This window comes from Lampris incognitus (assembly GCF_029633865.1).
Source record: "Lampris incognitus isolate fLamInc1 chromosome 3 unlocalized genomic scaffold, fLamInc1.hap2 SUPER_3_unloc_1, whole genome shotgun sequence".
In the NCBI taxonomy this organism is placed as follows: domain Eukaryota; kingdom Metazoa; phylum Chordata; class Actinopteri; order Lampriformes; family Lampridae; genus Lampris; species Lampris incognitus.
The window spans coordinates 669,505-696,161 of record NW_026611070.1 but is presented as its reverse complement, the minus strand read 5'-3'; the positions used below and the strand labels follow the sequence as shown (position 1 = coordinate 696,161).

Below are 26,657 nucleotides of genomic sequence, written 5' to 3'. Positions count from 1 at the left end.
CAAGATGTCTTCCCACCGCCGCGGCTCCATTGTTGCAGCTTGCGGGACGCTGCTGTGCGCGTGGGTCGCCGCCGGCGCTGCCCTGGTGTCGCAGAACGGGACGACGTTCAACGACGTCTGCAAGAGAACCACGACGTGCGAGGCGCTGAAGTACAACACATGCCTGGGCTCGCCGTTACCTTACACGCACACGTCCCTCGTCCTGGCCGAGGACTCCGCCAGCCAGGAGGAGGCTTTCGAGAAGCTGACCATGTGGTCCGGTAAGGTTAAAATCTGGAAGAAATCACGACTCACAATTTTTTTTTCTAAATAAATAAATAAAACAGTCCTCCCAAATTTTGCGCTGAGATCGTTTCCCCCTGCAGGTTATGCATCTTGATAGGTGAGGTGAGAGCGAATATGTTTTGAAGGAAAGCCCCAAACGCGCTTTGGGGAGGTTGTTGATGGGGACATGTGCTGTCAAGTAGGGCAGTGACAAGTTTGGGAGACTTGGGTAAGAGAGGCTGAAGGGGAAACGGTCGTTCAGCGCCACGCAGGACAGACAGCGCGGGGTGGTCTTCACAGGTGTTCGCCGGAACACAGTGGGGGTGATGTGGGGAACTTGACGAGGTCTTTCGCTTGCACATGAGTTCATCACTGACCTGCAGCTCATGACCTCAGGTGTCATTACACGCCACTGTATGCATGCTAAACTATGGGGGTGGCTTAAAGGTGGACCCTTTCTAATTTGCCTGTGGGTTTTTTTTTTTTTACCATATTTCATTTAGCTACACTGCACAAAACCCCACCGTTTGTGTCACGAGGCTTTAAATGATGCTCTCGTGGTCATTACCATTTACTTTACACTATGCAGGTATCATTAATCGTCGAAAAGATGCACAAGTACCAAAATGAGAGAGAACAAATATATAAATCCTTGTAGATATACAACTCCACTTACCTACTTGTGCACTTACAACATACATATACGTATATGCATGCAAAAAAAAGAAAAATAAACTAATGGATAAATAGACACATACTTTCTTGCTGCAATTATTGAAAGAACTGCTTTCACAGAAGGGACTGTATGTCACACTGTGGATGTTTCTTTCACAAAACCTGTCTTTATCAAGCTCACATCATATTTCCCAACTGTTGTAGGATAGGGCAGTTCTGTCATGATGCCAACTTTTCAGTGTCTGTTATTACAATCACTGTCATAAACACCACCTTTCTTTTTTGTAAAGATTGTTTTTTACCATTATAAACAGAACACCTATGCGTGAATGAGGGGGAGGACAGTGGAATGGTGAGGATGCAAGGAGTAGAGGTGAAGAAGACATATGAGTTTAAATACTTGGGAGTCAACTGTCCAAAGTAACGGGGAGTGCAGGAGAGAGGTGAAGAAGAGAGTGCAGGCAGGGTGGAGTGGGTGGAGAAGAGTGTCAGAAGTGATTTGCGACAGAAGGGTACCAGCAAGAGTTAAAGGGAAGGTTTACAAGATGGTTGTGAGACCAGCTATGTTATATGGTTTGGAGACAGTGGCACTGACGAAAAGACAGGAGGTGGAGGTGGCAGAGTTGAAGATGCTAAGATTTTCATTGGGAGTGACGAAGAAGGACAGGATTAGGAACGATTATATTAGAGGGACAGCTGAGGTTGGACGGTTTGGAGACAAAACAAGAGAGGCAAGATTGAGATGGCTTGGACATGTGTGGAGGAGAGATGTTGGGTATATTGGGAGAAGGATGCTGAATGTGGAGCTGCCAGGGAAGAGGAAGGCCAAAGAGGAGGTTTATGGATGTGGTAAGGAATGACATGCAGGTGGCTGGTGTGACAGAGGAAGATGCAGAGGACAGGAAGAAATGGAAACGGATGATCCGCTGTGGCAACCCTTAACGGGAGCAGCCAAAAATAGTAGTAGTAGTAGATTTTTTTTACCTTTATTAGACGGTGGAGGCAGACAGGAAATGGGGAGAAAGAGAGAGGTGTATGACTTGCAACAAAGGTCACCGGCTGGAATCGAACCAGCGACGGTTGTGACCGTGTGGTATGTGCGGTTACGATTCAGCTACGGCGGCGCCCCGTAAACACCATCCTTATCCTTATCCTTGCTACTGCTGTCCTTATCAAACATACAATGAGGTTACAGCCTGCTGTTAGATTATATAAATGAGGAGATAACAAGCACAGGTGTTGTTAAACCCATAAATTTACACCATGACATGAGATCCCCTATTCCTTTTCTTGCCTTCTTTCTTGCCCACACTTTTATGTCAATAGATATAACAGTGGCATTGTACGTTTGCACCCCTAAATGATCATTTAGACGACAATCAACGTAACTGCCACGAGACCAAGAAATCCATGATGTCTTATTTCCATTATCTCTGCCCAACAAGTTGCTAAAGTGTATGTTCAATCAGTTTTTATCAGCCAAGTATAATCACATAATCGCATACAAGGTATTTGACTTGGTATGTTGCTCCAAGTTACACGCAACACACGGACACAAGCAAGATAAGATTAACTAAAGCTGGACATCAACTATGAACTATGCTAAGTATAAAAAGCAGAAATACAAGTACAAAACAAGTTTGTTCCTTCAACAGGTTTGCGAAATGCCCCTGGCTGTTGGTCGGTCATCCAGCCCCTGCTTTGCGCCGTCTACATGCCCAAGTGTGAGAATGGGCGAGTGGAGCTGCCCAGTCAGAGCCTGTGTATGTCCACACGCCGGCCCTGCAGCATCGTGGAGCAGGAGAGAGGCTGGCCCAGCTTCCTCCGCTGTGAGAACATGGACAACTTCCCTATGGGCTGCGCGGTATGTACTGGCAGGGTTCATTATAATTTTCTATTGTTTCTGTTGGGATCGGGGATCGGAAGAAATGTGTTTTCATAGTGTTGGTCACTGATACTCATGTGCCTGTGTGTGTGCAGGCTTTCTTTCCAACCCAACACAACACTACTGATTTGTCCTCTCTCTGTTTAGAGAGGACAAATCCTCACATCACACCTCTTCAAAATGAACAGCATCAATTACTCGTGTTTCAACATGCCGATTCGGAGGAGATGCTCGGATGTTAAAATCGACACAGCTTAATGTCGCGATTTTTGCACTGAAATGGACCCCCACCCCCTAGGTGTTCCCTAACCCTAACTTGGACATAAACTCCTCCTTTGCCATTTATGTCCACCTGCAGAACGAGGTGCAGAAGTTGAAGTTCAACACGTCTGGCCAGTGTGAAGCTCCTCTGGTGAAGACGGACATCCAGTCCAGCTGGTACAAGGACGTGGAGGGCTGCGGCATCCAGTGTGACAACCCGCTCTTCACCGAGGAGGAGCACGCTGACATGCATGCATACATCGCCTACTTCGGCTCCATCACCCTCCTCTGCACATTCTTCACTCTGGTGAGTTGCTTGGTAAAAGTACAATTCCCATAATTCCCCTCAATGCATTTTCATTATTCACGGTGAGGATAAACACGCGGAGTTGACAGTTGTCATTTGGTCTGGTGATATAGATATTAAGATACGATTGCATTTTCAATTAATTCATTGCAAGCCATGAATATATCTGCTTTGGAAATAAATGAAAGATCAGTAGGTTTGTTGAATGATGTTTTGGAAAACGTTCACTTTTTTGTTAAACGAAAGCAATTACAATTTTCAGCATTTTTTTTCTCTGTCACTCTCTCTCTCTCTCTCTCTCTCTCTCTCTCTATATATATATATATATGTGTGTGTGTGTGTGTGTGTGTATATATATGTATATATATATATACACTACCGTTCAAAAGTTTGGGATCACCCAAACAATTTCGTGTTTTCCATGAAAAGTCACACTTATTCACCACCATATGTTGTGAAATGAATAGAAAATAGAGTCAAGACATTGACAAGGTTAGAAATAATGATTTTTATTTGAAATAAGATTTTTTTTACATCAAACTTTGCTTTCGTTAAAGAATCCTCCATTTGCAGCAATTACAGCATTGCAGACCTTTGGCATTCTAGCTGTTAATTTGTTGAGGTAATCTGGAGAAATTGCACCCCACGCTTCCAGAAGCAGCTCCCACAAGTTGGATTGGTTGGATGGGCACTTCTTTGAGCAGATTGAGTTTCTGGAGCATCACATTTGTGGGGTCAATTAAACGCTCAAAATGGCCAGAAAAAGAGAACTTTCATCTGAAACTCGACAGTCTATTCTTGTTCTTAGAAATGAAGGCTATTCCATGCGAGAAATTGCTAAGAAATTGAAGATTTCCTACACCGGTGTGTACTACTCCCTTCAGAGGACAGCACAAACAGGCTCTAACAGATACTATTTAATGAAGATGCCAGTTGGGGACCTGTGAGGCGTCTGTTTCTCAAACTAGAGACTCTAATGTACTTATCTTCTTGCTCAGTTGTGCAACGCGGCCTCCCACTTCTTTTTCTACTCTGGTTAGAGCCTGTTTGTGCTGTCCTCTGAAGGGAGTAGTACACACCGGTGTAGGAAATCTTCAATTTCTTAGCAATTTCTCGCATGGAATAGCCTTCATTTCTAAGAACAAAAATAGACTGTCGAGTTTCAGATGAAAGTTCTCTTTTTCTGGCCATTTTGAGCGTTTAATTGACCCCACAAATGTGATGCTCCAGAAACTCAATCTGCTCAAAGAAGTGCCCATCCAACCAATCCAACTTGTGGGAGCTGCTTCTGGAAGCGTGGGGTGCAATTTCTCCAGATTACCTCAACAAATTAACAGCTAGAATGCCAAAGGTCTGCAATGCTGTAATTGCTGCAAATGGAGGATTCTTTGACGAAAGCAAAGTTTGATGTAAAAAAAATCTTATTTCAAATACAAATCATTATTTCTAACCTTGTCAATGTCTTGACTCTATTTTCTATTCATTTCACAACATATGGTGGTGAATAAGTGTGACTTTTCATGGAAAACACAAAATTGTTTGGGTGATCCCAAACTTTTGAACGGTAGTGTACATATATATATGTATATATATATATGTATATATACACTGTGTGTCTTGGACAAGCCGCCAAAAGTTTGGGAAAAGTGTCTGCCTTTAATATCGCCGGCAGACAATCGTGAATGTGAAAACTAAACCCTTACGCCCTCGTTTGCCTTTGGTGGGCTCCATTGAAATGGGCTATACTGTATTAGAAAATGCAAATATCAACACTACACACAACTTTTGTAGCCAAAGCCACTGAACGACACATAAAGACGATGATTCAAGGATTTTCCACCAATGATGTCACTGTCAGACACTTTCCTGCACAATTTCACAGAAACACATTGAAGACTACTCGGCATCATTGCTTTTAATGGAGGGTTATCCCCTCCAGCGTAAATACAGAGACAATGTTGAGAATTGTGATTGTTTCCTTTTAAATGCTCATTGTTCATAAACATTTCTAAGTTGTGTTTTGGAGGGAAAAACCTACATTCTTTTCATTTCATTCCCGTTCCTAACTTGACCACTCTCTTGACTTTTTCATTTTCCTCCTGTGTCAGGCCACGTTTCTTGCCGACTGGAAGAACTCGAACCGCTACCCGGCTGTCATTCTTTTCTACATCAATGCCTGTTTCTTCGTGGGCAGTATTGGCTGGCTGGCTCAGTTTCTGGATGGAGCGCGACAGGAGATCGTGTGCAAGAGTGACAACACCATGCGCCTCGGAGAGCCCTCGTAAGTGGAGCGCCTCCAGGGATAAGTGATGAAATCCAGTGATGTTTGGTGTCACTGAAAGCCCATATGCCGGTATTTTGGCATATTTTATCCTATTTACTGTAAATGATTAGATTAGATTAGATTAGATTAGATTAGATTAGATTAGATTGTTTTACTAGCCACACAACCAAAGCCGGTGGAATTTGTTTTCGGTACACATTAAACTCTGCAGCACAATACATGTATGGCCAACAGTAGACACTCCACATATGATCATGAGCAATACAGTTACACAATAGCAAAAACAAACATAATATGCACAACAATTAGTGGAATGATAGTATGCATGCCAATAGTGTGTGAGGAGGGGACTATAGGGAGGAATTCAGAGTCCTGATAGCTAATGATAAATAATAAATAATGATAAATGGTGTATACTTTGTTACTCTCAATCATTTTTCAAAGCACACCACAGCGATTTAGATTTGTTGAATTTGCTTTTCCTGCCTTCAAGGCAGCCATTAGTTTCCATTCATTTCAGTACAGTATGAAAGTCACTTTGCAGAGAGATGGGCAATCCGTCACAGCAAACTTTTAAACAACTTTATTATTTTGTCAAAGTCATGCTATTGCTGCAAGTTAATGCATTGGAAAGTGTTGATTGATTTGAGAAATTATCCTGCAATGACAACTAAACTGAAAAAAAAGTTAGTAAATGTTCACTCATGTAGGCATCATTTCTCTGCAAGGTGATTTTCATCCTGCCCTGAAATGAATGGAAACCAATGACTGCCTGGAAGGTGGTCAATGAGCTAAAACATGAAAAAACACTGGTGTGGTCCTTTAAGTTTGCTGTGTCCCAAGAATAGTTTTTTCCAAAAGCTGTTATTTCTTGTTTTTCAACATGTTGATGCACTTCATCATTCAATCATGACTCAAGTATTAGACACAGTATATGAGTTTCTGTCTTTCTGCCCTTTCTCTTTTGTCAACCAATTCTTTGCCCTCCGTTTCTCCTTTGGTACACTAAGAGAACAGGAGCAAAAATAAGTCATAAAGAAACCTGGTAAACAGTAATTATCCACCCGAAATGATTGCAAGTTGAAAATCCCTCCGTCATCCTACCAAGTCAACCCTCTCTGTCCTCATTCCCTGCAGGTCTTCAGAGACACTGTCCTGTGTTACCATCTTTATTATTGTTTATTACTCCCTGATGTCTGGCGTGATCTGGTTTGTCATGCTCACCTACGCCTGGCACACATCCTTCAAGGCCCTGGGTACCACCCATCAGCCCCTGTCTGGACGAACGTCTTACTTCCACATGGTCACCTGGTCAATCCCCTTCGTCCTCACCGTGGCCATTCTGGCGATTGCTGAGGTGTGTATGAGACCATCAGTGTCATGCATATTCAGTGTATTAGACAGCGGACATCCAATCTCAAAGAAAAGAGTTTTTTTCCAATATTTTGAAAGCTGCCATGAGGAGTTTTGAGTTTTTGTCGACTTTGTTCACCCATGTGGACAAAAGCAGTAGTGTTTTAGGACTTCATTTCTCATAGGCTTCGCCTCTTGTCATTAAGATCTACTTTCACTCTCTGGTAGCTGGTGCACTTGTCTTGAAGAGAAGGGTGAGAAATGTAGTGGTGTTTCGGAAACAAGATGTACAGCGATTAGGTAATGCATCTAATTGTGGCTATGTATCCCATCTGTGTGCTGTAAGTTGTTTAGTCAGATTTGCCGGGGAATCTGACCCGGAGGCAAGCATTTGGATTCGATATGTGGAAATATCTAGTGTTCTCGCTGATGATTTCATTTTTTTGTCAGTTATATGTGACATCAAAATGAAAGTGAGACTGGGACTTCCGGTTGAGCGGCATATGCAGTAAAACATACTTTTTAGGGCTCCTGCAGAATCCTTGCTAATTCCCGATTTTAACGACATCGTCATTATAAATATTATGCAAAACACTTAAATGTGTTATTTATAAACCAAAGTGTAGCTGAGATCAGTAAAACCAACGCTGATGGCGTTTAATCTTTGAAAATATAAATACGACGGTCCGATCAACACGAGGCCCAACAATGCACCAGTGAAGAGTTCGGGTAACCCCGATCAAGCCTCACCCACACCCGCGGTAAATCCGACCATGGACATTGCATCGATCAAAGTTGATATCCTCCCCTCGTTAAGAAAAGATATATCCCCTATATTAAGAGAAGAGCTGAAGAGGGCTTTAGCGGATGATTTCAAAGGTCTGAAAAATGAAATAAAGGCAGTGAAAACTGAAATTACTAACACTACAACCACAATCCGCACAGAAATAGATCAGGTTAAGCTAATGTAAAGGCCGTTGAGGAAGGACTCAACATGTTCGGATGAAGTAGTATCGGTACAAATCACTGCAACAAACCTCAAGAAGCAGGTCGAGAAAAATGTGAGGACATGGAGGGGAAGATGAGGAGAGGTAAAGTTCGGCTCGTGGGGGTCAATGAGCAACCAGGATCAAGCTCTCCCGCGGCAGTTTCCAAACTTCTGAAGGAAGTGTTCCAGATGGACAGAGATGTACAGATGGAGCGCTCACACCAAAGTCTGACACGGAGAAGACCGGAAGACAAGCCGCATGTGATCATTGCAAAATTACATAATGACAGGGGCGCCATGGAAGGCCTGTGACCGTGGTGGCCAGCTCAACTACAACAGCAATCCAGTCGCCATATCTCAGGACTACACAGCCAGTGTCGCTAAAGCCAGAGCGGCTTTCACGGACGTCAGGAAGATGCTCCAAGGAAGACCAGCAGTCCGTTATGGAATATTCTTCCCCGCTAGATTCCGCATTTCCCTCAACAACGAGGAGAAAACGTTCGTGGATGCTGCCAAAGCTATGGACTATGTTAAGAAAAAGATCATTCCATCAACTGATACGGGCAAGTGACCGAACGTAAACGTATCCTTATTTTATATGATAAGTAACACATGAACATGTCTATATCGACAACTTTCTAAATGTCGATCCATACGGACAATATGAGTATTTTTATTTGTTATGAATGGCAAGGTTAACAGAATATGCAAATCCCTTGTGGTTGTCTACGTTTGCATGTCAATATGCCCGTGCACTTTGGTACTGTGTGTGTGTGTGTGTGTGTGTGTGTGTGTGTGTGTGTGTGTGTGTGTGTGTGTGTGTGTGTGTGTGTGTGTGTGTGTTTATAGGAATGGATTTGATGTAGGTATGTGTATGCAAACCTGCTGTAATGAACAAGGGGCATATCCCCATAGGATTCATTTACTTATCTATATTTCTTCATTTTTCTCTGTATTTGCCTTGGTTGTGACTATTTCCCAGCTTCACAATAAGCTATATATAATATATGTAATTACTTTGATAACAGAGACATTGAGGTTAAGGTGTCGTTATCTTTGCTAGGTTTTATTAGTAAGCTCTGCAGGAACCTGAGTGCTAACTAATGACACTAGTTGGTATGGTTGGTTTTATATCCAAGCAAATGCGAACATTTTTAAAGACCGTTCTCACAGCTGCCTGTTCAGACCTGCAGCCCAGGACCCTGTCCCAAAAGAGTGACCGGACGCTAATGCTGGTTGAGTTCATGGTTTATCTTATTTTATGTTCAGTTCTATTTGCACAGATCCCACTGTTCCCCAGGGATCCTGCCGTAAGAATAAGAGCAACAGGGAAATTGACTTTTCCTCTATCCCAATACAAATGCTTTTTGTTAATGTTAAAACATTATGGTGATCATACTGCTGTACTTACTATTACTAATTATTTCACACACAATTTCATAATTTTAATTCAATTCAATTTATTGTCATTAAAAACAATGTGCAGGCACATGTTAAAAATGAAACGAGGGAATTTTACGTGTATATCCATTTATATATGTATTTTAGTTTTATATATTTTCTTTTGTTATGATACCCCACTTTCCCTACATTATCTACCCCTACCTACCGCAAATAATTTCTTACACCCACCCACCTACTCTCATACAATCACATACATTGATACTACGTCCCACTTCCAGCTCTCTCCTCCACACTTGCCTTTCCTTTCCCATCACATTACCCAAGCGCAAAATTAATACGCTACCTAATTCTAACTTTAAGTCATGGGATCACTTAAAGTCATAAGTTACAATGTGAAAGCTATTCATAGTCCTATAAAGAGGAAGAAAATCCTTAATCAGTTAAAAAGAGCCAACACTCCGATAGCATTTTTGCAAGAGACCCACTTGTCGAAAATAGAACATGAGAAACTAAAAAAAATCTTGGGCGGACAAAGTATTTTACTCATCACACCAATCAGGTAGAAAGAGAGAAGTATCTATTTTGATACATAGATTAATTTTACACAAACTAAAATCCACAAAGATACTGAAGGGAGATTTATTCTGGTAAATGGATCTATTGATGGAATACAAGTCTCTTTTATGAACATTTATGCTCCAAATGAGGACGAGCCTGGCTTCATTAGTACAATCTTCACCAAAATCCTACAGCACAGCTCTGGTATCTTACAGCTAGGAGGGGATTTCAACTGTGTTATGTCTCAGCTTATGGATAGACAACCTAATTTAAAGTCTCCCACTTCTAGAATGAGTAAAATTCTTAGACACTTATCGACAGAGTCAGGTCTGGTGGACGTTTGGAGATGTAACTTCCCTAAAGGTAGACATTTCACTTTTTACTCACATAGACATTCATCCTATTCTAGAATTGATTATTTGTTCAACCCCAAAGCAGAACTGCACGGGATAGAAGACATGGAGAGTCTACCAATTACTCTATCTGATCATGCACCTCTAGCACGCTCATGGAACATAGGTCACAGGCCAACAACTAAACAATGGCGATTAAATGCATCACTTTTAAACGATAAGGAATTTATCTCATTTGTAACAACTGAACTAAACAACTACTTAGATACAAATATCTCACCCGAAATATCACCACTCATTCTATGGGATTGTGCTAAGGCTTATATTAGAGGTCGCATTATCTCATTTACAAGCGTGAAAAAAAAGAGAAGGGAAGCAAAACAACATGAATTAGAAGACAAAATAAGACAGCTCGAAAAGCAACATAAAAGAACACCATCCTCCAATCTACTTAATGCCCTAAAACCAGCACGAAGAGATCTAAATTGCCTAATCACCGAAAAGATTGAGGGCAACTTAAAGTTCACCAGTCAAAAATATTACGAAAATAGTAACAGAGCAAGTAGATTGTTAGCATTAAGACTTAAAAAACAGCAATCATCCAATGTAGTTCAGAAATTAAAGTCTAATAGTTCAACACCTACAAAACCAGATGAAATTTCAGAGTCTTTTGCAGAATTTTATAAATCCCTATACAAAAACACAGACACTTGCACAGATGATAAAGAGTTGGCACAGTTTTTGAAAGACATCAAAATAAAAGAGTTACCTGAGACCATGGCAAAAGAGTTGGATGAACCAATTAAGGAATGGGAAATACAACAGGCAATCTCTACACTGAAAAACGATAAAAGCCCTAGACCAGGTGGGTTTATTAATGAATTTTATATTTTTTTTAAAAAGACTATCACCTTTACTGTTAAAAGTTTACCACCATGCGCTACAATCTGGATCCATGGCCCCCTCCTGGAGGGAGGCATCAATAGTTGTAATACATAAGGAAGACAAGGACCCCACCAAATGCCAATCATATAGGCTTATATCACTACGAAATGGAGACCTACGTATACTAACAGCTATCTGTCAAGACGCGTCAATAAAATTATCACAGAAATTATTCATTCTGATCAGACTGGGTTTATCACAGGAAGATATTATGGGGACAATATCAGAAGACTACTCAATTTAATGACTCATCCAAAAGTCAAGGAGGAGGAAGAAATGATATTATCCCTTGACGCCCAGAAGGCATTCGATCAAGTATCCTGGCAATACTTGCTTCAAACACTGAAACGATTTCATAAAGTTGGTACAAACACTATATTCTAATCGACATGCTGCTGTTAAAGTGAATGGGGTTCTATCAAACCAATTTGCCCTAGAACATGGCTGCAGAGAGGGTTGCTTTCTCACCCCTACTGTTCGATATTAAGTATTGAACCACTTGCACGGCTTATTAGAGACGACAATAACATAAAGGGACTGACAGTAAATGAACACAAATTATCCTTATACGCAGATGATGTACTTTTATATATAGCCGAACCTACAACAACAATCCCACACTTAAAGGATCTTATTTCCACATATGGGTACTTCTCGGGTTATAAAGTAAGTGTGGACAAAACAATGGCAATGGATATAAGTGGTAGAATTCATCAACAGTCAAACTCCAGAGTGGGTTTAAATGACCTAAAGATGGCATTAAATATCTCTGTATTCAAATCCCCCCATCGCTAGGAAAGCTATATGATGCAAATTACAAGAGCATAATTCAAAATATCAGTAAGGATTTGGACCAGTGGTCAACACTTCCCCTGTCTCTGTTAGGCCATATTGAGAGTATACGCATGATTGCGCTACCTAAGCTTCTCTATCCATTTCAGATGATACCTATTGATATTCCTAAATCTATATTTGATAAATTAGACAGGCTCATTTCAAAATTTATATGGTAAGGAAAGCGACCAAGAATTAGACTAAAAACATTACAGCTATCTAAACCGCACGAAGGGCTCAAACTCCTGAATCTAAGATATTATTTTTGGGCTGCACAGTTAAAACCTTTAACAATATGGATTCAGGACATTACAGACCCCTACAGACCTTGCCTTTCCTAGATGTCCCCTTAAAAGAAACTCAAATGGGTGAATGGACTAGAGGTACGCTAAAAATCTGGAGGAAAATAAAACTGTCATTTGGATTGCCTAAAGTAATTTCTGCACTAACTAGTATTGGATTTATAAAGGATTTTGTACCCTCCAATATAGATGCACGTTTTAGAGAATGGTCAGAACATGGACTCACTTATCTACACCAACTTAATAAGGATGGCATCCTTAAATTATTTGAACAGCTGAGAGAGGAATTTATGTTTCCTAACACAGACTTTTTCAGATATTTACAATTAAGGGACTTTTTTATCAAAACATAAAGAGTGGGATAGAGTATTGGTGCCCACACCAATTGAAGAATTCTTGATAAAATTGCAAACAGGGATCGGGGATAAGAAAGTCATATGTCATGTTTACCAAATATTTTTAGGCTTGAATATGAATAATACACTGCAGATATAGGGAAGATGGGAAACCAAAATGAATACAGATATACCACAGGACATGTGGGAAGAAATATGCACTGTAGCAAATCTAGTAACCAATTCAAATACATGGAGGGAAGTCAAATGGAAGGCAATTATGAGATTTTTTTCAGACACCAGAAATAGTGGCTAAAATGGGCCCAACACACTCAAATAAATGCTGGAGAAACTAAGGAACACAAATTGGCAACCATACCCACATATTTTGGACATGCCCTAAATTAATTAACATTTTGGGAAGAGGTGTTTGAGGCACTTAAAGAAGTATTCCACCAAAACTTCACAAAAGATCCAAAGATGGCATTACTGGGATTAATGCCGGAAGGGATTGATGGAAGAGCTAAAAAATACCTTTTACCAAATGCCTTTTACAAATATTCCTTTTTTTTTTTTTTCTTTTTTTTAAATTATTCATGTCTTTAATTTATACCGCCATTACAACTAACACTTCAAGCTGAAGTAAAGGTTGGTTTTTTCCTTATTTTTTAACTCCCTTTTGTTAAATTATCTGTAAACCATAATAGGTACAGCTACAAAAAGGAAGAAAAAAAAACAGCCAGCAAAATTGTGAATTGGTTGTATAAGTTGTTGAAATTGAAATAAAAACTAAGTTAAAAAATTAAAGTGAAACTGATAAATGATCAGTGAAAAGCTCATCTCAGCAGCTTTACTCCTCTCCTAGCGCCATCTTCAGACGTATTGTCAAAACCTCTGACTTTAGCGGAATTATCTTTGAAAAACCTCATGATCCCTGATCATTTCTCCACCAGCCAACCTGTTTATATCTGAAATGAATGCACAGAAGAAATAGCAACCAAGGTTCAAGACAGCTGCATGGATAATTGCTAATGTGTGTTGTTTGCAATATGAATATAATATACATACTATATTGATATATAATTCATAAACACTGGAAAATTCAGTGATAAAATACAGTAGAGAACCTTTGTCCATAGATTTTCTATTTTGCAGATTTTTTGTTCCTTTTTTACACTTTGTTTTTCACCCTATGCAAAGATACTCTTTTTTGCAAGTTACATAGGTCTTCTTAATTTCTCGATAATCTTTTCCAAGTATTCCTTGACACTCTCACTTTGTGAATGTTGTTTTATGTCCCTTGTGTATATTTATTTGAGCATCTGACCAAGGCAAATTCCTTGCATATGCAGAAACACTTGACTCACAAACCAAACTTGACTTGGAAAATATGGAAATGAAGTTCCAGTCTTCACTAAATAAAGAGATTTTTGTTGTTGTGTTTTCAGTTTGCCGGTTCTCTTATTGCTTTCCTCATGTGTGCTTCTTTTACATCATCCTCCACAGGTGGATGGCGACTCGGTGAGCGGCATCTGTTTTGTGGGCTACAAAAACTATCACTACCGAGCCGGGTTTGTGCTGGCACCTATTGGCGTGGTGCTTGTTGTGGGTGGCTACTTTCTCATTCGAGGTGTGTACCTTTTTTAGATTTGATGTCGATGACACACTTATATTGTTTGCCTGCGTAAGTTGCTGTTAGATCAATTTTATGATCAACCTTCGAAACAGAGTGAGACAGAACCCAGTTCTACAACAGCAGTTATGTCTTCGACAGGATCAATAGCATTTGCATATGGGCTCTACAACCTTTAAGAAGAATAGAGCCCCGATCTAAGGTGTCACACAGAGTTTATGCAGTTTTAGCAGACAGAACGGTGACATTGCGGTTGGACACTCTTAAGTGCGACAGACGCGGTTAGCGGTTGCTCGTATGTCAACTACCTTGTTAAAGGTCTTTTAAAAATTCACTTTCAAGCTTGGTGTCCATAAAAAGCTGCTTCTTTGTGATACACAGCGAAGCCTGTCTTTGAGCCTTCATTCATTTAAATGACATTCTGATGATTCTCGTTTTTAATATTCGTTCTCACACAATCACTGACAACAACAAATGGATTATGGATTTGCATTCCTCTTTTTTTAGGGGTCATGACGCTGTTCTCCATCAAGAGCAACCACCCAGGACTTCTGAGCGAGAAGGCAGCCAGCAAAATCAACGAGACGATGCTGAGACTCGGTTTGTCCGCTTGTCTGTTATTTAGACTTCTCTCATACTAGACTGCTGACCCAGGAAGTCAACCATATGTGTGAAAGGGTTGACTCAGAAAGGTGACCCCATAAAAAGACCCTTGTCAAGCTCTGAGTTAAGATCCAGGTCACAGGGTGGCAGCAGCTCACTGCTTGGTTTGAGAGTTAATGGCTTAAAGCTACAATCCTGGAGACTCACTAGCAAAGAAATATCATTTTTCTTTAATGTGCATATTCAACATAATTGCTAATCCAAATCACAAATGCTTTTGTTGTTGCCCATATCATTAATTGCTATTGGATACGACTTTCCCAGAACAAACGATACTGCGCACAGTGTTTTATGTCTTCTTTGAATCTGAAAAAGAAGCAAAGTTGTTAGAGGCTAACAAGCAGATATGCCAGACAAAGCGTGTCTAAAACCTTTTCAAACAGATAGGGCAATACCAGCAGCTAAAACCCAGGTTCAACCAAAGTTCTTGTTGGGTGGAGATGGAGGTGCACTGACACAAAAGCACAGGCAATTTTGTTTCATTTCAAATGGATCTCAGGTATTTGAAGTGGTCAGTTGCCACTGACCTACCAATATCACAGAAGGTGTCAGCAAGTTCAACAAAAACGACAGTCTTCAGGACTTCAGCTTTAACATGTGTCACTTCTTGTCTGGAAGGTTAGGTTTTACCACATGCCGAACGCAGAATGTGTGCACATCTGCTTTTGATGAATTTTAAATGGTCCTATAAGGTCACTGAACTAGCTGGAAGGTTTGCACTCAAAAATAAATCAATTTGTTTAATTTAAAATAGTGTGGGCCTGCAAGCTAATTATGTGAAGGTTTATATGGCTACGGCTCCTGTTTGGAGAGCTTTAGTCCATGCCAAGCTGTAAGAAGATCCCCTGTTGGACATTAATGTAAATAAGGCTTGGTGTGGAGGCATCCAGCACAGACTTGACCAGTATCAATATAATGTAATATTCATACGTTGTGTGTGAAAAAGAGTGCCGGTAAGAAACAAAACAAAAATGTATTATTGGCATGACAATCACTAACATTTGAAGATTGATGCCTCTTTAGACTTGCTAATTGTCGTTCCATGTAACGTTATTTCAGAATGACTTGTGCAAATCTTTCCTTTCTAAATGAAGAAAACTGGGAAGGCTTAAGTTTCTGGAATTTCTCATTTAAGGTGTCGCTCTGTTTCACTTTTTCAGGTATATTTGGATTCCTAGCATTTGGCTTTGTCTTTATTACCTTTGGCTGCCACTTCTATGATTTCTTCAACCAGGCGGAGTGGGAGAGGAGCTTCAGAGAATATGTACTGTGAGTTTCAACAACAATTTTTTATTTTTCTGAGATACCGTACCACTTCTGTAACAAGTAAATCCAATCCTAAACAGATCTCTATGTTAATAGGCTCTAATGGACAAACAATTCAATAAAGGTAGCAGAAACCACCCCGGGTTTACTATTAGATGATCAAGTTCCTATTTTAAGCCAGGATGAACATGCACATACTACAATCTTTCTCAAACACACATGCACACTTGTACACATTCACACTCTATTTCATATAACACATGCATTGCATGCCTCCCTGCTTTACACCTAAGCACTTATATCACAGCTATCTCCTCAGCTTATTGAGGTGCTCAAAAGTTTGAGGCATGTTGACACTGTTGAGACTTCATACCACTGCTGAACCTGTTTGCGGTAGTGAATGCAGCCCTATTTCCCCACTTAGTTGACATTGGCTGAATTAAAATTGGTTTCTCTCAGAAATGTAACCCGCCCCTTCCCTTCATGCTCCAAAGAAGTGAAAGACTCTCTTATTCCACATATGCAGCATCTGAATATACCTCGGTTATATGACCTAATAGAGAGAGGGAGGGGTTACCATTACCTATGCACAAATGGCATGTTGTGAGTCAAAACTGAGCATACCCACAATATTCCAAACAGGTGTGAGGCCAACGTGACAATCGCTTCTCAGACCAACAAGCCGATCCCAGAATGCACCATTAAGAACCGCCCCAGCCTCATGGTGGAGAAGATAAACCTCTTCTCCATGTTTGGGACCGGTATTGCCATGAGCACCTGGGTCTGGACCAAAGCCACCATCCTCATCTGGAAACGCACCTGGTGCAAGTAAGGGTTAACATGACGCGCCGCTCTTTTTAGCTACTGTTAAACGTGTGAGTTCAGTGTGCTGTTATTTCATTCTAATTCCTGGATGTTGGAGGTTGTTTCTGGAGATAACATAACCATATATCCACACTGCTCTGTGTCCTCTGTAACTGTACTTATTTCAGTCTGTGTCTTCATTATTTTTCCCGCTTTTCTTTTCCACCCCTTTCTCTTTGCATCGCTTGCATGGACAGGCTGTCGGCTGTAGAAATCCAGCCACAAAGCCAACTAGACTACTTCCATATCTGGTTTTGAAGATGGGTTAGCAATGTGAGCAGTTTTTGTGCACATCTGCACAATAAAAGTGCACTGAATCGCCTTTGTGAGGATTCAACACTGATTGATCGAGCATAAAGTAATCCAGTTTCAATGCCAGCCATGTGATCCAAGGTCTGACTGCTGCAAAAAAAAAACTGAAGATGAGTCATCTAGCCCGAACCACTTTAAATTTATAGAAGAAACTGATAGGGGCTAAAATCTGGTGAAAATCTTAGCGTGCGCCCAGCCTAAGTAGGCATGTTTCATGAATTAAAGTTAATCCTTAGTTTCGTAAAGCCGCTCACAAGGGATGACTGTGACAGGAATTTTGCTCACAGGAATTTTTTTTCTCTTCAGCGCTGAAAAAACATTAATTCAACCACTGGTAATTACAGTTTTCACTTCAGGCATAAACCTCTCTTACCCAGAGTGGCTAAACATTGTCTTTATCACGGAAACTTCAACGGACGTTACAGTAAATGGAGACCTATTGGTTATTGTGGGTGTCGAACTTATGACCTTTTCATTATGTGATGGTGTCCCTTACCAGATGGCACACCCCCATTCAATAGCACATCCATAACAGTTGTCACCTTTTCATGTCGGTGTTTTGTTTTATTGGAATTTTCCCCCATTTTCCTTCCCAATTGTATCCAGCCAATTACCCCACTCTTCTGAGCTGTCCCAGTCGCTGCTCCGCCTCCGCTGCCGATCCGGCGAGGGCTGCAGCCTACCACATGCCTCCTCTGATACATGCCTCCTCTGATACATGCCAGTCGCATCTTTTCACCTGACAGTGAGGAGTTTCACCAGGGGGACGTAGCGCGTGGGAGGATCATGCTATTCCCCCCAGTTCCCCCTCCCCCCTGAATAGGCGCCCTGACTGACCAGAGGAGGCACTAGTGCAGCAACCAGGATACATAGCCACATCCGCCTTCCCACCCGCAGATACGGCCAATTGTGTCTGTAGGGATGCCCAACCAAGCCGGAGGTAACACAGGGATTCGAACCGGCGATCCTCGTGTTGATAGGCAATGGAATAGACCGCTGCGCTACCCGTATTTCGCGCTACCCATATTTCGTATTTTCTTACCTTTACTATCCAGCACTAGGACTCTTGACTCTAACCCAAATGGTATTGGCAGATACATGTAATACTTGGTTTTATTCTACCAAGATACCTGATGGGATTTGTTGCAAAAGGTGATCTGGTAAAATCTAACCATCTATTTGATTAAACCAAATTATTTCCCTTAATATTTGACCCAGGACTCCCTAGAAAGTAATTGACTTTCTCAGGTCAGTGTAGTCGCTCAGTCAAATAATTCACCTACCAATAGCTGTCAGACCTAACAGTATTGTTCTGTGTTTGAACCCAACCTGGAATGTGTAATGTCCACATCCACATCCCCTGTCTTAACCCTCCTTTTGTCAATCACTACTGTCCCATCTTGCTAAAAATATGGATACAATTGAATATCCCAGTTTTCCTTATCAGAAATGTCAATGCAAAGTCTCCAGACTTCTTTTTTCCTTTGGGGAAAAATGTCATCTACGTTGTCTGCGCGTGAATGTCATTGGTTTCTGAAACTTTTTTTTTTCTTTTGCCAGGATTATTGGCCGTAGTGATGATGAACCCAAAAGGATCAAGAAGAGTAAAATGATTGCCAAGGCCTTCTCAAAGCGCAAGGAGCTCCACCAGGACCCAGAGAAGGAGCTGTCCTTCAGCATGCACACTGTTTCTCACGACGGACCAGTGGGTGAGTGTGTGTGTGTGTGTGTGTGTGTGTGTGTGTGTGTGTGTGTGTGTGTGTGTGTGTGAGGTCATGTGGTAGTTGGTAATTGTTTGTGTTGGGTACTCTTCCATACCATTTTATTCTTGGATGTGCTGCCTTCATCTTCAAAAACCAGTATGAGGGGGTTTACCGCATCAGGATGATTAAAAGGCAAATTAGATTTTTTTTTTTTTAATGTAAGAAAAAATATCTACAGTGAATTGACCCACACGTTTACATATTTTTCTGAGTTTTTGGATATTTACTCTTGTCCCGGAGAGCAAACCCTGCCAGTAAGCCGCTGAATAAGCACCATCACGTTGTCGACAATCGCTGCTTGAACATAATCCCACCTTGTGGTGAAGGACTGGTACTGCAGACAGCCTTGATAAAACTATTCAGTTAGCGTCATTCCTTTTAAAATCATTTGTTCGCATTCTCACAGCTCTCAATATTTCCTTTTTACTATTTACTTTTTACCCCCCCCCCTCGCCCACATGCCGAGCAGCCCTTCTTTTAACCTTCAAATACGACGTTTCCAAAACAAAATGGTGTTGTATGTGCCTGTGATTTTCTCTTTGCATTCGAGAATGGGCTGAATGATTTTTTTTTCTGCTTCTTTTTTTGTGGCCGGTAAGCTTCCAGCATCAGCAACATTTGTTATGTCTGCAGCTAAGCACTCTGCAGCAGATTCATCTGGTAGTGTAAGCAGTGAGGCTGCTGTGGCGTATGTGCGTTTTCCTTGGAACTCGTTGGTGTACTGGAACTCATCACGGGCCTATCATTAACTGGACATTGTATAAGCAATCCCTAGATATTTCCAAATGTAGAGCTAATGTTTTTCTTATTCTCTAATGTAGCTGGAATCAATTTTGACCTGAATGAGGCGTCCAACGACATGTCATCAGCCTGGGCACAGCATGTGACCAAGATGGTGGCCAGGCGAGGAGCCATCTTGCCTCAGGATATCTCTGTTACCCCCACGGGTACCCCAGGTGAGAGCTGCCCATTTTCTTATCGTAACAATGATGTTGTGTAGAGCAGTGTTTCTCAACCGGGGGTCCGCGGACCCCTAGTAGTCCGTGGTGTAATTGCAAGGGGTCCGTGAAAATAAAATATCTTTTAAAAAAAGATCCTATGACATTTATAGAAATAGGATTATTTTACTCAAATGTGACTGAGACCTTTATCTACCTAAACTATAAAGGGTAACAGGACTTTTTTCTCTAATTACATCTGTTTCACAAGTGTAATTTATTGTATTTTAATAAGAGATCTCGCTCCCGTTTGCATTGTTAAAAGTTACTGCATAAAAATTCTGTTGTTACATATATCTGAAAGTTACTGAATACATATTCTGTTTTGTTACATATATCTGAAAGTTACTGCATAAGAATTCTGTTTTGTTAACTATATCTAAGTTACAACTGAAAGCTCTTATTTTTGCCCCAAAGAGTGAATAAATGCTATAATGCAATTTAAAATGCAGTTTCTACTGTTTCTATCAAATTGCAACCCCCCTCCCCCAAGATCAGGTGGAGGGGTCCTCAGGGTAGATCAAAAATACGCAGGGGGTCCAGGACCCCAAAAAGGTTGAGAACCACTGGTGTAGAGGATGGAAACCCTGGGATAGTTTCTTGATTCACGGGTATGCTTCCAAGTCAGAATCTACTGTGTAAAATCCTCCTTTCCCTCCTTTTCCTCCCCTTTCTCTAGTTACTTTTGTTTTTCTGTCCTTCCCTCCCTCAAAGAGAGAAGGCAAACCTAAAATACGAGTGTTTGTTTTTTCTTCTTTTCTCTCCAGTGCCGCCCCCAGAGGAGAGAAATAAGCTGTGGATGGTGGAGGCTGAGATCTCACCTGAGATGATCAAGAGGAAGAAGAAGAAGAAGAGGAGGAAAAAGGAGTTGCGAACCATGGAGGAGGCGGCAGCAGATCATAAGGGCTACGGCCGCCGTGAATTTGGCCCAAGCTCTGTCCCTCGCCTGCCCAAACTGCCCGGCCACACCAGCCTGGTTGCCAACTTGAGGGAAAAGCAGCGGAATCAGCTGGAGCTGGAGGAAGATATCCTACCGGGGGCATATCCAGATTTCCGCCCCTCACATCCACTGCCCTATGAGGAGAGTTACCCCGGCATGGTCTCCTACCCACCTTATCAGAGCAGCCGGAGTGACCGAAGCCTACTCTTCAACCTCCCGACCTCCAGCGACCGCCCTGAGGATCTGGGCCTGGGCCCTCGATGTCAACCTTCATTTTCCTCCTGGCAAGCTAGTGGATCCTTCCACTACCCCGGGGCGGTGAATCCCGCCACCGGGGCATCCGAGAGGTCCTCCCGTGTAGCTCGGATACCAGCTGGCCGGAGGGCAGCATTTGGACCCATCCACTCCCGGACCAATCTAATGGAGGCAGAGCTAATGGATGCTGACTCAGACTTCTGAGAGCACATCTGGATAACATTGTGGGTGTTGCTTTGTGGTACACAGACAGTAAGCTAAGAAAAAGTGCTGGATACTTTGACTTACGATGGTGCACCCGCTCGAAGAGCCCAGTGGTCAAGATGGATCAAAGCTGGTCAGGATATACATATATTTTTTTTATATAACAAAGGGAAGTGCAAAAAGAAAATATCGTCAATAAATGTTGTAAATAGGGGAATGGAAAAAAATATTTTTTATAGTTTGTTTTTCAACAAAATGTCAGAGACGACCCCATGATGACAGAACAAATGAGGCAGCTAAAGTCGTCATGGCTTGAAACGATTATTCACCACATCGCAACCCCATGTTTAATATGATATGCAGCTTATTTCATCTCTGCTTGGCTCTCCACAACATTGATCCCTGTAAGACTGCTCTGGTCAACTGAGGTTGGATGGCTATTTTAGTCGCATGGGTGTCAAACAAGGTTACTCATCAGTCAAGGATTGTTTGCTTAATGCTGCTATGAGGAGTATGGGATTTTTTGTTGATTTTGTGCATTCCTGTGGACAAAAGCAATAGTGTTTCCCACAGGAATGGCTTGATTTCACATTAACATTGTCACTTGTTGCAAAATTCACCTTCTGATAGTTTTGAGCATTTGTTTTGAAGAGAAGAATGACGGGCGTTGTGGCGTTTTGGAGAAAGCTTCAAGGTATACGGCACTGAGGTAATACACCAATCAGCCAAAACATTAAAACCACTGACAGGTGAACTGAATAACATTGATTATCTCATAATAATGGCACCTGTTAAGGGTGGGATATATTAGGCAGCAAGTGAACAGTCGGTTTTTGAAGTTGATGTGTTGGAAGCAGGAAAAATGGGCAAGCGTAAGGATCTGAGCGACTTTGACAAGAGCCAAATTGTGATGGCTACACAACTGGAACAGAGCCTCTCCAAAACAGCAGGTCTTGTGGGTTGTTCCTGATATGCAGCGGTCAGTACCCTACCAAAAGTGGTCCAAGGAAGGACAACCGGTGAACCGGTGACAAGGTTATAGGCACCCAAGGTTCATTGATGCTTGTTGGGGGGCGAAGGCTAACCTGTCTAGTCCAATCCCGCAGAAGAGCTACTGTAGCTCAGATTGCTGAAAAAGTTCATGCTGGCTGTGATAGACAGGTGTCAGAACACACAGTGCATCACAGCTTGCTGTGTATGGGGCTGCGTAGCTGCAGACCGGTCTGAGTGCCCATGATGACCCCTGTCCACCGCCAAAAGCACCCACAGTGGGCACGTGAGTGTCAGAAGTGGACCATGGAGCAATGGAAGAAGGTGGCCTGGTTTGATAAATCGCATTTTCTTTTAAATGTGGATGGCCAGGTGCGTGTGGGTCATTTACCTGGGGAAGAGATGGCACAAAGATGCACTATGGGAAGAAGGCAAGCCGGTGGAGGCGGTGTGATCCTCTGGGCAATGTGCTGCTGGGAAAACTTGGGTGCTGGCATTCATCCATCCATTAGCCAAACCGCTTATCCTGCTGTCAGGGTCGCGGGGATGCTGGAGCCTATCCCAGCAGTCATTGGGCGGCAGGCAGGGAGACACCCTGGACAGGCCACCAGGCCATCACAGGGCCCACACACACACACAGACACACACACACATGAAATTATTGTATTAACAAATCAATCAAATTGTAACGTCCACTTTTTTGACTATCCCGTAATTACAGTAACTCCCTCTCACTCCAAACACAGCAGCGCAAGAGGACAGGGACAGACGCCATTTAAGTTCGTGACGCAGCAATAATTTTAAAAACACAATCTGGAAAATAACATTACACAAAGGCATGTTACACAGAAGATAAAGTTGCTATACAGCTCAAGAAACATGAACAGAGTCTCACCTTATTCACTCATGCACACAAATCACGAATAAGTTAAAAAGGGTTAATTGTCCTTACTGAGTTTACCTGAATTGTCTGTCACTTTTGTGCAGAAATAAGTCGCTTAGAGGGTCTGAAAAGTCTCTAGAAAGTCAACAGTGGCGACCCATAATTTAATATTAACTTCCGGTTTGGCTGCATCAACAGTATGGCATTCATGTGGATGTTAATTTGACATATACTAGCTACTTAAACATCGTTGCAGACCAGGTACACCCTTCATGGCAACGGTATTCCCTGATGGCAGTGGTCTCTTTCAGCAGGATAATGCACCCAGCCCCACTGCACACACTGTTCAGGAATGATTTGAGGAACATGACAGAGTTCAAGGTGTTGCCTTGGCCTCCAAATTCCCCAGATCTCAAACCGATCGAGCATCTGTGGGATGTGCGGGAAAAACAAGTCCTATCCATGGAGGGCCCACCTTGCAACTTACAGGATCTGCTGCTCACGTCTTGGTGCCAGATACCAGAGGACACCTTGTGAGGTCTTGTGGAGTGCGTGCCTCAACGGGTCAGTGCTGTTTGGTGGCACAAGGGGGACCTACCCAATATTAGTTAGGCAGGTGGTTTTAATGTTTTGGCTGATGGGTGTATATCTCTTAATTGTGGATATGTATCCCGTCTGGGTGCTGTAAAATTTTTCGCCAGATTTCATGGGGAATCCGACCGAGGCAAGTATTTAGTATCATATAACAATATCTACTATTCTCACTGATGGTGTCATTTGATTGTCAGTGATGAAGCAGGGGCATGCGACCGAATAATGGAAAACTCCTCATAGCAGCTTTAATGACCCAATCTATTTTGAATTTGAAGTTGTCTAGGGTCAACTAGTATTTACACCAGTGTTTTCTGGGTTTTTTTGGCTCAAATTCACAGAAACATGTCAGAATATCACTTGTATATGTGATTGACAAGTTGCCTAACATTATCCGGATTGTCCTTATGTGGTAAACTTATGTGGTAAACATCGCCTCTCTCAAGTTCAAGTTCTTTTATTTGTCAAATGCCTCATCAGTTCAAAAAGCTAAAGAATATGAAAAAAATTGTTTTACAGCAGTATAAGATCATAAAATTACAATCCAGTATGCTGTAATTTTATAATCTTATACTGTAATATAAAATGTTTTTGTTAATCTTGGGATCCAGCATTTATACTGGGTCATATTGAAAGGCCTTCACAGTCACGGTTGGGCACAGCTGCATCCCTGCCGGCAACATTCAGGTCAATAATATGCTGCGTGTTTCTGTTGTGTACTATTATCATGAGGTACGAGGCATGTGGCGTGGTTATTTTGATTAAAGAGATGCTACCAACAGCCAACACGCAGGTTCCTGCACACCAGGGAATAGACCGAGTGTGGATGACAACTGAGAATGGTGGTCTAACACAAAATTTCAGCTCCTTATTGTTTTGTTCCAGTTTACCTCAAATACATTGACTGCTCTGCACCGTGTGAGTCCCGGGAAGTCACCGAAAACAAATTGCCAAAAGAAAAAAGGGACACCCCCCATATTAATTGCATTATTTCCACCCAGCCCTCCCTCCCTTAATTGATTTTGGGCATGAGCAGAGTAATATTAACATGATTGTGTATGTGGCATATGGTGTTTATAACTTGAGCTAAAACACGTATTATACTCAGTATTTGTATTCACTAATGTCTGGTACAGACAATCCGCAGCTTTTTTTTTCTTTCTTATTTTATTTGTTGCTTGGAAAGGAAAAGTAAGCCACCACTCACCTTACCCTATATTGTTATGTCTAAGAGTTATTTTTGCAGCAATATTTGTTTTCGATTCTCTTGTACATATTTAAGGTGGAACTTGGCTTCAAAAAAATGTTTTTTCCTGTCACTCAATGCTGTCATTGCGTGGCTTTTCTATGCTGTACGTATTTTTACCCAGTAGCCTTTCGATGTTTTCTATCCCCCAAAACACCATCCGTCGATTTCCGTCTTTCTCGATGTACGTGTATATAGACCCTTTGTTGTGATCTTCATCTGTCCATTTTTCTCTTGCGCGTCTCTTGATTTGACCCCGCTAAGAGGAAAAGGGACGAGTCAAATACGCTAATGGTAGTCGTGCTGTTAATGCGCCTGTGCTGTAACCAAAAGCTCGACTAATATTACCATGTGGTTTGACACTCGCGGTGGACCGAGGATGCTGAAGTAGACTTTGATAGTCCTTGCCTAACACTAACTAGTTCGTCCATTAAGTGCCTACTTCTTGGTATGTGTTGTCTGTGAGAGGATTATTTATATAATTACTGTGTCTTATTAGTTAAGTCGGTTGTACAGCACTGCTATGATACGAACACTGTAGTATTAGTGAGTCATGTACTTGGAGTTTTGCACCACACAACTAGCCTGTAGCTGTTACTCACTCAACAAGATGATATGCGACGAATGTTATTATGAGATAAAAGGGAGGATGCTTTGGAAATGAAATATGATGAAACTGCTCTCTGCCTATGTCAAACCGATTGGAAAGGATTTTTACGACTGTTGAGTCAATGAAAAAGAAATCCCTCTGTTTTTTTTGGGGTTTTTTTTGTCATAATTCCTTGAAACTGTCAGAAGAATGGAATTTAAGCCTTTTGTGCCAGTTCGGCTTTCTCTCTGTCGTCTATCCACTTAGCCGTGGAAAAATGTCACTTTTATTGTGCAGCTGTACTTTTTGTATATGTTAATAAAAGTTATCATACACCCTTGTGTCTGTTTGGAAGCTCTGGCGTTGACGTGGTGAATTGGTGTGGCCTGGTGTGTGTCTGTAATGGGTCATAATGGGTGGCCAAAGGGTCAGGGTGCACGAAAGGGGATTTAATGTGTGAAAGTCAAGTTTGTCAAAAGTGTTATGTGGGAATCCGCATCGTCTTTATTGGCCAAGTGTGTTCACACATGCAAGGGATCTGACTCCGGTTTAGTGGCTGTCAATATACATACACCGCATAACGGCACAACAACCTTCAGGAATATACACAAGGAATGACTATATACACGTGAAACCATTTCGGCTTTTGCGGCTAAAAAATGCGAGTGGCTGCCACGCATTCGCCACACGCTGTTCAACCACAGCCCCCGAG

The 26,657-nt window shown here is 41.7% G+C and overlaps 1 protein-coding gene across 1 annotated transcript; it reads left to right on the top strand.

Moving 5' to 3' along the window:
- Nucleotides 1-22,415, top strand: smo (smoothened, frizzled class receptor). Its single transcript, XM_056301641.1, has 12 exons — nucleotides 1-260; nucleotides 2,595-2,803; nucleotides 3,183-3,392; nucleotides 5,501-5,673; nucleotides 6,814-7,033; nucleotides 14,255-14,378; nucleotides 14,889-14,981; nucleotides 16,205-16,313; nucleotides 16,953-17,138; nucleotides 19,047-19,195; nucleotides 20,071-20,205; nucleotides 21,015-22,415. The coding sequence occupies exons 1-12, from the start codon at nucleotides 5-7 to the stop codon at nucleotides 21,644-21,646; spliced, it is 2,496 nt and encodes an 831-aa protein (XP_056157616.1). The 5' UTR covers nucleotides 1-4; the 3' UTR covers nucleotides 21,647-22,415.
- The last annotated feature ends 4,242 nt before the right edge of the window (nucleotides 22,416-26,657 follow it).